This window comes from Sebastes fasciatus, chromosome 12 (genome assembly GCF_043250625.1).
Source record: "Sebastes fasciatus isolate fSebFas1 chromosome 12, fSebFas1.pri, whole genome shotgun sequence".
NCBI classification, from domain to species: domain Eukaryota; kingdom Metazoa; phylum Chordata; class Actinopteri; order Perciformes; family Sebastidae; genus Sebastes; species Sebastes fasciatus.
Window position 1 is genome coordinate 12018756 of NC_133806.1, and position 13325 is coordinate 12032080.

At 41.2% G+C, this 13325-nt stretch overlaps 1 protein-coding gene and 1 long non-coding RNA gene across 5 annotated transcripts in view; one reads left to right on the forward strand and one right to left on the reverse strand.

The window, feature by feature from the left end:
- LOC141778726 (polycomb protein SCMH1) overlaps window positions 1-13325 on the forward strand; it is a 79642-nt gene that overhangs the window by 54752 nt on the left and 11565 nt on the right. For 3 of the 4 annotated variants that reach the window (XM_074653136.1, XM_074653134.1, XM_074653135.1), the window contains 8 exons: window positions 1886-1957; window positions 2255-2332; window positions 3472-3542; window positions 3708-3942; window positions 4864-4952; window positions 5251-5497; window positions 12105-12349; window positions 12845-13036. In XM_074653136.1, coding sequence (XP_074509237.1) covers window positions 1933-1957; window positions 2255-2332; window positions 3472-3542; window positions 3708-3942; window positions 4864-4952; window positions 5251-5497; window positions 12105-12349; window positions 12845-13036 — 1182 coding nt within the window. In that variant the 5' untranslated portion in view covers window positions 1886-1932. The remainder of the gene's footprint in view (window positions 1-1885; window positions 1958-2254; window positions 2333-3471; window positions 3543-3707; window positions 3943-4863; window positions 4953-5250; window positions 5498-12104; window positions 12350-12844; window positions 13037-13325) is intronic. The other variant, XM_074653137.1, reaches the window with a different exon arrangement.
- Window positions 6572-7709, reverse strand: LOC141778727 (uncharacterized). Its single transcript, XR_012596125.1, has 2 exons — window positions 7070-7709; window positions 6572-6947 (listed from the first exon to the last, which is right to left on the reverse strand). It is a non-coding gene; the product is annotated as an uncharacterized LOC141778727 (long non-coding RNA).

Here is a 13325-nt window from a genome sequence, read left to right on the forward strand (position 1 = left end):
ACACTGATGGCAACAGTTACAACAAGACTTAAAACAGCGGTGACAGCAAAATTAGGGAAACACTACGCACATGAAATAATAAAACACACAAAATACACACTAAATAAATAAATAAAAATAAATAAAGTAAATAAAAACCAACAAGACCAATCCAACAAAACAAATAAGGAGGCTCAGTCGTCACAACCAGGCCAGGAGGTCAGAGATTCAGTATGGTTTAGGAAAGGTTTACAAGTCTTTTCCAAATAATTGAGGGAAACCTTTTAGGGAAAATCTAAGTTTCTCCAAACCAATGGACCCAGTAAAGTATATGTTGCCCTCATCTAAACCCTTATCCACTGATTGATGACAGGACATGTGTTAAACCTTCAGCATAGTAAAGCAACATTTTCTTCAATTAAAAGGCAATAGGTGTAATGTCTTATTAAATGTATTGCATGATAGTGTTTAATTGGCGTTATGTGGAATAACAATACTAGCATTGGAGCTGAGTGATAGTGAGAACATTTTGAGAGAGGTGTTGATTCAATTTTATGGTGATTTAGAGGCTGTGTTTGTGCTGCTGTTTAATTGTTTTTGCTTCATGCGGAGAGATGTTTTTAATACTTTGTCCCCTCCGTTTATATCCATTACCGCCTGCATATGCAGTTAGAACACAGCGAGGAGCTTTAATGTATTTGATCTTTAAAGTGTGAAAAGGCTAATTAAATCCATATGTAGTACATTGTTGGCATGATGTTAGGTCTCTTTGTTGAACTAGCCTCTGATGATGACCCCCTGCCTGGAGAGAAGGCCTGCTACAAAGATAACAAGGGCAGCTCTCTGGTTTCCCTTTGAAATGCAGTGCGGCTAACATATGGCGGCCTAACCTTACTCCTGAGTTTATTATTGTTGTGATCAATTATTTGAGTTCACTCTTTCATTCATGATTACTGTGTTGTTAACCCCTTAACATAGAATGTATGCCCCCTCTTGTTTTGAAATTTTTAGTTTGAACTTGTAGCGCAAGTATATACAAAAGCACAAACAAGAGACGACTACACACAGACCCCCACCCTGATACACCCTCTGACATACAATAAAAAAATGAATAGATAAATAAAAAGGTTTGACCTACTCAATATTAGGCAGGTGCCATAATGTTATGGCTGATCGGTGTATATTCAAATATATTATATTGTAATTCATTCCCATGGGTGCTGCTCAGAGTGATCGCAGTTATCGGCTCTTCTGCCACTCGCTGCAGGAGTCAATATAATAGATGATTCGTAAATAGTTTTGTATAAATGAGCATACCATTGCATTTTCCGTTAAAGAAAAGTTACAAAAATGTTTGTGTATGCTGTAAATTATAGTTATTAGAAAAGAAAATCGGAATCGGCCAAGAAAATTGCAATCGGTGCACCTCTACCACTGAGTGAAATATTCAAACGTTAGACTCTGTGTTCTCTGGCTGCACTATTCAATCAAATTGAAATATTCTAGATGTCTTGTGCATAATATTAAACATTTCCCCAAAATTCAGCCTTACAAATTGACTATCTTTGGAAACCTTTCGACTATACTTAAGTTAAATGAAGAAGGTTTGGCTGTACAGCGTGAGCTTATAATGACTGACATACAAGTGGGTCAGTGAAGTTTAAGGGGGTATGTTCCTTGAAATGTATTAATTTAAGTTATATGATGCTTGCACTTTGTTTTCTAGGACTGCACTATTGCATCAAATACAATATTTTAGATTGCTGTGTATCATTTCTACGCATTTATTTCACAAACTTCAAAGTGACATATCTGGTGTATCTTGTGTTTGATGTTTTGATCATGACTAAAAATTCACAATAATGTGATGAATTCAATTGTCATTTGTTTTTCCTCTTATCTTTAGAGCGGAGGCCACTGTTGTGTTGTGAGCTTGGTCAGTATTGTTGGAGCATGAGGAAACCTGTGCCACAGAAAGGTAAAAAATATTATTTCATTCTCAGTATGGTAGCAGTATTTTTCCCAAATATTTATTACAAAAAAGTATTCATAGTAGCTTTCAGATAAAGCTAGAAGTATGGCACATTTTAGTCTGAGTTCAACCAATCTCTTTATTTTTACTGTGCAGGCAGATTCATCTATTATCTTGTAACAATCTTGTAGTCCCAGACAATGTTTGGAGCAGTGAGTGTGACAGGTACTGCAAGGTACTGACTGATGTGAAAATCACCCGTACTTAAGAGCTTCTTCTTTCTTTCTTTCTTGGCTCCTCTAGCTATAGAGTGGAAAGATGCCAGAAGGATCAAGCAAACCCGGGGTGGACGGCCCTCCCGGGTGCTCTCACAGTACCAAGGTAAATAACCCACAGCAGCGAGTGATATATGAAGTCGGTTTGGGGGCAATTCTAACAGGAAAAAGTGCCCAAGGATTTACCTCACCAGCATTGTTTCATTAATCACAGGGACAAAGTTTGCTACAAATGCTGATGATAGATTTTAAGCCTCATGTGTCTTTGTTGTTTTGTGTCAGGGCTCAAAAAATATTGTCCACAACTGGAAGGGATAGTTTTGGTGTTTTGAAGTGGGATTGTATGCGGTACTTATCCATAATCAGTGTATTACTTACAGTAGATGACGGTCTGCACACCTTCCAGCTTGGAGAAGCAGACAAGGAACCAAAGCAATGTGCTGCTGTGGTCCGGGACGGCAGCAAAACGTATTTTAGCAACCTAAAAGAAAGGCTCACCTAAAAAGAATCAATATCAGTTTAAGTGTATGCTATATTTAGAATATCTTCGCTGGTTTATCTTCCCGCGAGACAGCTAAACAGTCTATGTTTCCAACGGGGAGCTGAAGCCGTTATCGATGCTCTCTCCAAAGCAACCAGACTCCATTGAGAAAAAAAACAATAATTTTACCATGCAAAAAATGGGAGTTGCTGGTCTACCGCTGCCTGGATCGGTTAGTTTGTTTGTGTTATTGTGTGACTTTGGTTAGTTTGGTTCACCAAAGTCACACAATAGCACAAACAAACTGACCAAATAAGGCAGCGACAGAGCAGCGATCCTTGTGTTCTGCGAGGTAAAATTACTGCTTTTTTCAGTGGAGTCTGGTTGCTTTGGCAAGAGCATAGATGGATACAACGGATTTAGGTCCCTGTCGGAAAGGGCTGTCTGACGGCAAGATAAAACGGTGAAAATATTCTGAACATAGCATACACTTAAACTAATGTTTTTAGGTGGGCCTTTCTTTTATGTGGCTAAAATATGTTTTGCTGCCAGCCCCGTCCACGGCAGTACATTACTTTGCTTCAGTGCGGTAACTCCTGTCTGTTTCTCCAAACTGGGGGAGTGCCAACCGTCATCTATTGTAGATAATACACCTACTATGGATAAGTACCTCATACAACCCAACTTTAAAACACCCAAACTATCTGTTTAACATTATTGTAATATGATGTGAATTTCTTTTTGCTCCTTGTGTTCCTCTACAGGGCTTTTCAGTTGGGACAAATACCTGAAAGAGACGGGTGCCTCTGCTGCACCCTCTGCTTGCTTCAGACAGGTGAGCTAGATTGAAAGGTCCACTCTTAACTGTCTTCATTTAACCTATTTTTAAGCATCTCTCCTGTGATTAATTGATTACACACGATTCTTTCTCCACTGCTGTTATTACGTCGCCACTCTCTCTCTCTCCAGCTAACACTTGTCTATCATCATCACATTCTAGAGCCTCACACCTCCACTTAACGAGTTCAAGGCGGGGATGAAGCTGGAGGCCCTGGACCCGCGAAACACCACGTCAACCTGCATCGCCACGGTGGTGGGCCTGACGGGCTCGCGGCTGCGGCTTCGCTTGGACGGGTCCGACAACAAGAACGACTTCTGGCGCCTCGTGGACTCTTCAGAGATCCAGCCAATTGGCAACTGTGAGAAGAACGGAGGCATGCTGCAGCCACCGCTTGGTAAGGACACACACACAAAGGTTTTCTATCTGACACTTTATCTTTTCTCCTTTTCATTTTTTTTTCATTTTGGTCCACTAGGTGTCAGTGACTAACAGCACAGAATGTCAATGTGTCATGTTAATGCCTATAAATAACTTCTTGCCACAGCGTAGAAAGCCTCCTACCCAGGACATTTCTGTATTGAATACCCACAGGAACAAGATTACACTGTTTGTCTGCCTATTTAAACTGTTACCACAAAGTCTTGTTGATCGTTTTTAGGGCTGCAACTAACTATTCTTTTCATTATTTATTCATCTGCTAATTATTTTCTTGATTAATCGTTAAGTTGTTTGGTCTATAAAATGTCTGAAAATGGTGAAAAATGTCGATCAGTTTTTCCTGAAGTCCAAGTTGACGTCCTCCAATGTCTTGTTTTTGTCAACAATTCAAAGATATTCAGTTTACTGTCATTGAGGAATAAAGAAACTAGAAATATTCACATTTAAGAAGCTGGAATCAGAGAATATTGACTTTTTGTTTCTTTAAAAATTAGTCAAACCAAATCGATTATCAAAATAGTTGGCGATTAATTTAATAGTTGACAATTAATCGATTAATCGTTGCAGCTCTACTTCATATGTTGTTTTTTTTGTACGACTAACAGTCGAAAACTCAAATATATTCAATATACAGTTATATAAAACAAAGAAAAGTGGCAACTGTTCACATTTGAGAAGCTGGAACCAGAGAAAAATTGTTTTTACTTGAAAAATGACTGAAACCATAAATCAATTATCAAAATTTGATTGATTGACTAATTGATTAATCGTTGCATCTCTAACAATTTCCCATGATTTGTCTACATCAACATGTTCGTCATGCAACCCTTGAATCTAAAGCTGGTGTAGTCATAACAACAATTGTCCTCTTCTTCAGGTTTCCGTCTCAATGCGTCCTCTTGGCCCATGTTCCTTCTGAAAACACTGAATGGAGCTGAGATGGCACCTTCTCGCATCTTTCACAAGGTACCTGTACAAGGCTCACAAACACGCTCTGAAAAACTAGTTACTGTACTATATCAAAGAGAAAACAAGCATGTTTATTTACTAGTCATAATTACTCATTTATACTAGAGTTCACCAGGATCTACAAAAGATAACCGACTGCCATAATGTCTGGGAGAAGAAAACATAACACCCATAACAAAAAGTCACCAGCGTTTGGTTGATTTAACTGTAATATCCCGGGTACAAATGAATACACAGATACTCACACGTACCAACTTCATACCTGACCCCCTTTCTTTCTCTCCATGTTCCCCAGCAGGAGCCTCCCGCCCCGGAGCAGAACTCCTTCCAGATGGGCATGAAGCTGGAGGCGGTGGACCGTAAAAACCCCCACTTTATCTGCCCGGCTACAGTGGGTGCACTGCGTGGTGTCGAGGTGCTGGTCACCTTTGATGGTTGGCGGGGAGCCTTTGACTACTACTGCCGCTACGACTCGCGTGACATCTTCCCTGTTGGCTGGTGCTCCCTCACTGGAGACAACCTTCAGCCGCCTGGTACCAAAGGTACGGGTTTCACTTGTTCGCCTGATTGGACGCCTTTTCAGAACAGTGGAAGTGTGTAGTAAATGTGCTTGATTGACATGAGGGCGGACATGGCTCTTGGGGTATGGGGTATGACACATGTGCAGTGTAACTGAAGCTGCGGCCGTGAGTTGCGATTGGTTCAATTTCAGCAAGGGCAGACCAGATTTTACTGCGCATGTGTTGTACCCCAAAGATATGACATGTACTCAGCCTCCTCGCTCCGTCACTCCATGATCATTTTAATAGAATTTTCAATGAGAACAATGATGCCAAAAATATCATTCACTCCAATATCATGAATCGTATAGATATTGTTTCCAATTCGTTCAGCCCTAGTAAAGATGTTGCTCATTCTTATAGATACTGAAACCCATTTGTCCAGCACATCCAGTACATAACAAGCACTTCTGTGTATGTGACCTTGAGTGGTGGTATAGCTCTTTTCCTGCTTTGTTTTTAAATTCAAGCACCGTTCGCCACAATAATGAGCCGATTTCATCAACGTATTCTACCGGAGTTTTACTACTACTTTTCAAGGTAGTTGTGGGTTTGGTTGTTGCAACACGGTTTTGCGGTGTGATGTAAGTAGTACATCATCTGCCTGAAGGCATCATTAGCAACAGTTGATCAAGTCATCAACATGAGTTTGCTATTTTTAATTCCTGATGGTGTTGAATCTCCCTCCAGGTAACTTTTAAATTGTGTTTGCAAAATTGGCTTCTAATATCCAGTAACATCCACTTTAGTTAAAGTAGGCATGACTGTGCTTTTGCCTGCGTTTGCGTCACAATCTGACGGAGAACAGAAATACACGACACATTGTTTCTTTGTTCTTCCATTTAGGGAACAAGGAGTTTTCTTGTCACCAGTCAGTTTTTCTTAAATATGGTTATGGCTAGAACGGATCTGTCTTGTGTAAAACACTCGCAAGAGTTTGTGTTTGTGTTATATCCAGCAGGCAGCCTTGCAGAAGTTTGCATTTGCAGTTCTGTGTGGCACGCTAACAGGCTAATTTGAATGCAGTGTGTGTTCTAGTAATGTAATGAAGTCATGTTCAAGGTTAAGTTTTTTTTTTTATTATTATTATCTTAAAAGTACAACGAGGAACTTTAAATTTGTGTTGATTGTGGCGGTCCCTGTGGACAAAAGTGTAAGTGTTTCTTAGGACCAGATTCCCTTTAGAAAACCTCTCATTTTACTGCAGCAGGGTCTGACAGTCTGCCCCGTGCAGTCCTGGTTCTGGTTCTCCCGTGCCTCCCTTTCCTCCAGCGGGCCCACCAATACGGTATAGGCCTCCATCAGCGTGGTGTCGGTGTTGGCTCCCTGTGGGGACCGGCAGAGCAGCGAGGTGAAGCTCTGCTCCTGTCCGGAGGAGGTGCTTCTCATAGCTCCCGCCGAAGCTCAGACTGCCGGAAAGCCGGATCTGGGTCTGTCCGTGGCCGGAGAGTCTCCGCTGCAGTCTGAGCTGAAGCAGTTTTATCATCATGTAGAGGTCATATAGGTCATAAAACCCTTACCAATCAGTTATAAGTAAAAAAAATCAATACACACCATTAATACAACAGTCTTCTCTCCCCCCGCGGAGGGCGATCCCGCCCACTGCGGAATCCCGATCCTTTCTCGATTACAACAAAAACGGGGACGTCATATTTACACAAGACGGATCCTTTCTAGCCATTACATTAAACCTTAAAGCTGGAGCCTTTCATAAGTTGTAGCCATGTTTACTTTCTCAACATGAAGAACCAGAGGAAGCAATTCGTTATACAGGAAATGTGAAAGGAGGGAAAGTACACAAGGGTTATCAGCCACAAGGTCAGCTGCACTCCTCTGTTAGAAATCCAGAGTATCTAAAGGAGTGGAAAAGGAAGGAGGGATATGGGGAGGCAGTACGTGCCTTTGTAGCCTGCTAGTGTTTTTTATGAAGGGCTGGCACTCCCCCAGTTGGCAGAGTCGGGCCATGACGTGGAGCCTGGGTGCCCCTCAACAGGCCTCTCGCTGGCACCCGGGCTAACGGGGTTTGATTAGACACCTCGGAGAGAGTTAAGAGAGGATAGAAACGAAGAGAAAAGACAGACATACGCTGCGAGAGGAGGATTGTTTACATTGCCAGCAGATGGTGGGAGGAGAGAAGAAGAGAGAGGAGGAATAAAGAAAGAAAGGAAGGAGGAGCAGCAGCAGAGGAGGACAGGGCAGGAGGAGAGGGTGAGTGTGAGGACAGCTGTGCAGACACACTTTTGACTTTTTGTTTGGGCACGAGAGGTGAGTAAAGATGAATGAAATTACAAGAAATGCAGTCGGAGAGAGAGAGATTAAAATCTCGTGACAAGTTATCGTCCTGTAATGTGAAGCTGGCAGTGGTGGCTTTGTGAACTCAGTGAACTCAGTTCACTCAAGGGAGAGAGAGGGAGTGAAAAACTGTTTGCTCATTACGCATGTTTGGCTGTATTTACAATCACTGCCACCGATCAATGAACATGAAACCTCGAGCTCTTTAAGCCTTTTAAACTTATTATCTAGGATTCGTCCAATCTGTTTAGGATCAATCAGGTGTCTTGTTTTTTCTGAGCTCCCCTATGGAAAGTCGCAGCAGCCTGCAGACTGAGCCTTGCATTGATTGGTGTTCCCGTGTGAAAGTGTGTTTAATAAATAGAGCCCCACGGGCCAAGACCTGCGTTAATGAATGTGGCCGCTCCTCTCGTAAATCTGTCCTTGGTTGATCCAGGATGAATACCAGGGCACTTTAGTTTGAGCGGTGTGTGTGTGTATGTGTATGTGTGTGTGTGTGTGTGTGTGTGTAGGCCTGCAGGTGCATGTGAAGCCAGCTATCCTGGCCTATACTGTGGTTCTTTTCTTCCGTGTGGTTTGTTTTTTCGTGCACACATTCTTGAAGTTTTGCCAGCTGTGTTGGCTTATATAAAGCACATGGCTTGTTTGGTTACTTTTATGTATTTAGTATAGGCCCGGCTCGAAATGATTTTTCCATGCGCTCGTTCCTTCAGTGGTTCATGTGATTTCTGAAATGTTTTCCGTCAAGAAAGGAAGGGTGTGCGTTCACGGGTGGGAGTGTGAGAGATACATTTTAAGACTCACAGCTGTCAGCAGCTCGGTTCTTTATTAGGGTTTATTCGTCTGGCTTTTAAGGTGTTCACACATTTCTTCTTTTTATTCTCGCCAGCAGGGAGTGGAAGGAAGACCAAAAGCAAATCATCTTTGATAACCGCTGTTCTTTCCTTCAAAACGGCTAATTTTTTCCCCCCCTTCACCTCTTATATGATATCTTTCAGTTTTTGTTTTTCCTCTACTTCATCTTCATCTTTTGTTGGTTGATATGGATCCGAGTTTATGCCGGTAATGCCTGTTTGTCAGATTACACAATACAATACTGTACTGATGTATTGTTGTCCACTATAATGATACGTATATTCTTGCTTACTTTTAGTGTTATCTGGCTATGCAGATGGTTAGGCTTTATTTGCTCAGGTTTTTAGGTGTCAGTCTCTGGGATTAACCCGTCACCCTGTACTTTGAGCTCCACAATGGAATTCCATTCTCCTCATTTGTACTGAAACATTTCTCAAAACCTGAGCAATAAAGTTTTGAACTTAATGCTTGAAGGGATGCCACAGTGAAGAAAATGTTCCCACTAGTTAATAAACTCGTGAGAACACCCGGTGTTACTGATTACACCGGACGTTTTACAAGAAAAGATGACGATATCTGTAGATCGCTTACTTTGATCTTCAAGGTTGGATTTAATCTGATTTGATCTTTAAGGTTTCGAGCTTTTGCTGCGGGGCTGCAGGTTTCCACCTGGCGCCACTGCACCGCACACACCTCCTCACAGCGATTGCCTCATTAACGTTATGGTTCACTTATAGCATTGGGTTTAAATCCAAAATATTGCCAAATAGGCGCTTTTACTTTTCACTTTGACACCAAATCTTCCGCCGTCGTCTTGTCTGTCAGCTCGCTCTCGACCCTTGTGTGTCAAATCTGACTCCTGCTACTCTGTGCTGAGACTCCGTAGGGAGCAGATACATTCAGTTTAAAATAGTATCGTATCGAGTTTTTTTTTTTTAGTTTTTTTTATTTGATGAACACAGGCACTGACACACTGGGTGGGTTTCATTTCTATAAAAAAGTAGGGCTGTTAATCGCTTAAAATATTTAATCGTGATTGTCCATGATTAATCGCGATTAATGGCAAATTAATCGCACACTTTTTATGTGTTCAAAATGTACCTTAAAGGGAGATTTGTTAAGTATTTAGTACTCTTATCACCATGGGTGTGGAAAAATATGCAAATGTATGTATATTTTTATTATTGGAAATCAATTAACAACACAAAACAATGACAAATATTGTCCAGAAACCCTCACAGGTACTGCATTTAGCATAAAAAATATGCTCAAATCATAACATGGCAAACTCAACAACAGCTGTCAGTGTGTCAGTGTGCTGACTTGACTATGACTTGCCCCAAACTGCATGTGATTATCATAAAGTGGACATGAGACTTGTGGGTACCCACAGAACACATTTTCAGGTCAAGGGACCCCTTTTGAAAATGGCCATGTTAGTTTTTCTTTGCCAGAATTTAGCGAAAGTTTAGAGCACTATTTAGGCACCTTTGTGACAAGCTAGTATGACATTTAAAACTGAGCACGCTACAACCTAAAAATTGCAAGTTGCGTTAATGCATTCAAAATTAGTGGCGTTAAAACGTTATTATCGCATTAACTTTGACGGCCCTAAAAAAAAGCAAAACGACGGTGGGGAAGTGGCAAGTAATTTAATCAGTGCATGCCCAAACACCATGTAACACCACTAACACCGACTACCAAGTAGATATCATTAGAGCTTAGTGGGAAATATGTTGTGTTTTTGTTGTATTGTGGATTGATAATCTTTAATATTGCGAGAGAAAGTACCATGATTACCATTAGTAATGTATTGATGTCTTACAGCAAGACAGCATATCATCATTAATTGTTGCATCTATTATTTTCCCCTCCCGTAATCCTTCTAGCATGAAGAGAAATCACACTGCAGTGAATTTCTCAAGTTCTGCGAGCTCATTCATATGCAGAAATAAGCCGACTAAACCCTTCGAGTTCACCGGAAGGTTAAGATTCACAGAATGAGCAGTCCTCTGAAGCAAACTGGTGCGTGCACTTCTTGATGTAACCTCTCACCCTCTTTTCCTCTCAACTGTGAAGCACTCCCACAGTCTGAGAGGTGTAGTGCGGTGTCATCAGGCTCGTATCTGAGGAAGGAAGTTCAAGTGAGGAAAAATGTTTCACTGCTGAGAATGTTTGACCTTCTCTGCCGCTGTGAGAAACTGGAGCTCAGGTGTTATGAACAGTCTGGTTTTTAGTTCTGCATTGAACTTTTGAGAAGTTTGACGCTACAGATTGTGAGAATGAAATGGTACATTACTTGTTGTTCAACATTTGAGAAAGGTATTTATGGCCTATGTGAGTAATGCTAATACGTAACGAGCCACATGCTGTGAGAGTGTGTAATGTGTGTGTGTGTGACTGCAGCTAGAGTCAAACGGGGACATTGTAGCCGACAGCATAAAGGCTCGTTCGATGTGTGTGCAGTCGGGTACATGACTCATTCTGCTATGTGTTGGTTTAGACTGAGCATATTACATGGTTAGTGTGTGGTGTAGTTGTATTTTGAATTAACCAATATGTGTGTGTCTTCTGTCATCAACATCACATAACCACATAATGGAGTCTAGATTGTAGGGGTGGGAAAAAAAATAGATTCCTCTATGTTTTGCAATTTTTTTTATTTTTTTTTATGATTTGGAAATAATTTTTTTAATGCCAGATTTGATGTAAAGGCTTTTTTTGTGTATATGTAGAGATAGAAGGAAGATACTGCTTTTATTGTTGTAGTCTTGAGTAACGTGGCATCATATCCGCTTCAAGACATAACAAACTGAACTGTATATACAAAATACATATATGGAAATAAGATTAATTGAATTAAATTTACCAGAAGTATAAAACCACTAATTTGTGAGAGAAATGTCTTTATTATTTATTCTTTGATTTTTGGGTTGCTGGGAAAAAATGTATAAATAACGCCTGACAATGAATGATATATTTGACTGCAGGACATCTCTGACTACATACATGCTGAAAATCAAACAGTTTAATGTATCAATTTAGATATTTTCCTAAGTAAAAGTCCCTAGAAGTGTATGATTCAACTTTTTTCCCATGGTCTAGTGTCAAAAAAGTTAACAAAAATCACAATAAAAAGTAATATCAAATCGCAATACATGTCGAATCGGCACCCAAGTATTGTGATAGTATCGAATTGGGAGATAAGCGCGTCGTCCCAGCCCTACTAGATTTCATATTATGAAATATTTTTCTAAACCCACAAATGCAATTAATGAGAAAATAACTGCTCCGGCTGTTCAAACGTTATTAAATTTCTATGATCTATGTGATTAAATGGGGAGCCTGCAGCTATAATTGTTAATTAGTTCTTTTTAACTGTTATGCCGCAGCTTTTTTACTCAACTCTCCTTTATCTATCCTTCCATCCTTGTTCCTGCAGTAGTGCTGCCTAAGAGCCTCGGGGCATTGACAGACGGGAGTGTGGAGAGCCCAGCCATGCACCCCACGCCCACGGTGGGCAGACCTCCAGGTCAGAGAGGACGCAAGCCAGGCCGCAGGAAAACCAAGGTGACGGGTCTCTGGAATCAGAAGGGCTCAGCGTTGGGACCACCGAGCATCCAGCCAGGCAAAGGCCTGGAGCCCATCAAGATCCCCAAGAAACGAGGGCCCAAGCCTGGCAATAAGGTAGGCATGAAGTGGTTTAGAGATACCATCAGGGACAGACGATTGCCTTTAATTGCAGGGTCAGTTCACCGAAATTACAAAAAAACATTTTTATCATTTACATCTAATGGTTTTTAGCCATGCAGATAGTTTGAGTTTTATTTTCCCAGGTTTTGTGATATCCGTGTGTAAGATTTCTACCTCTTCCCCCATACACTGGAGGTTAAAGATTGACTATTTCTTGTGTTCAAAAGGGATTATATCTGTCCACAGTGAGGTCTGTGGATTATCCAGAAAGAAATGTTAAGAATTTAAGACATGTTGAATTTTTCAGTGCTGTGAGCACCACAGACATCTATTTCATTCCAGTGTATCGGGGTGTTGGCGGAAATCTCAGGGGCAAATATATGTCAAAACCAAGAGACTCAAAACCTACAACTACAGAGACTACTAGAGTATCACAGCATGAAGATTTACCCCACTTGACTCCTTGGCTCCTTTGCTCTTGGTTTGCAGTTGGCCTGGGCAAAGAGAGCTGGCTGGCTGGAAGATGCCATGGCTGGCCCAGGACGGCCGGTGACGGGCCCAGGGCGAACCAGGGGCAGACTGCCTGCCAACTGGGCACAGAGGATAGCTCTGCAGCAGGTCCAGACTCAGGCAGAACCTATCAAGATCCCAAAGAAAAGAGGGCCAAAGCCTGGCAGCAAGGTACGTAGCCGTCCAAGTACATACACATTAACACAGACATCGCTGAACCACGCAATATCACAATATAGCATTTGGCTGCATTAGTTGTTTAGTCTGAAACTTTCCCAGTTATGAAAATAAAAAATGACTATAGTTGATGTTACACCTGTTGATTAGCTTGTTATATTTATCTCTGCTCTGCCACATCCTGCTCTCTTCTCTGTTGTTACTTAACACCTTTCTGACCAGTTAGACTGGACGACAACTCAAGAGAATATGTTTAAAATACTAAGCAAACTGAATAATGTCA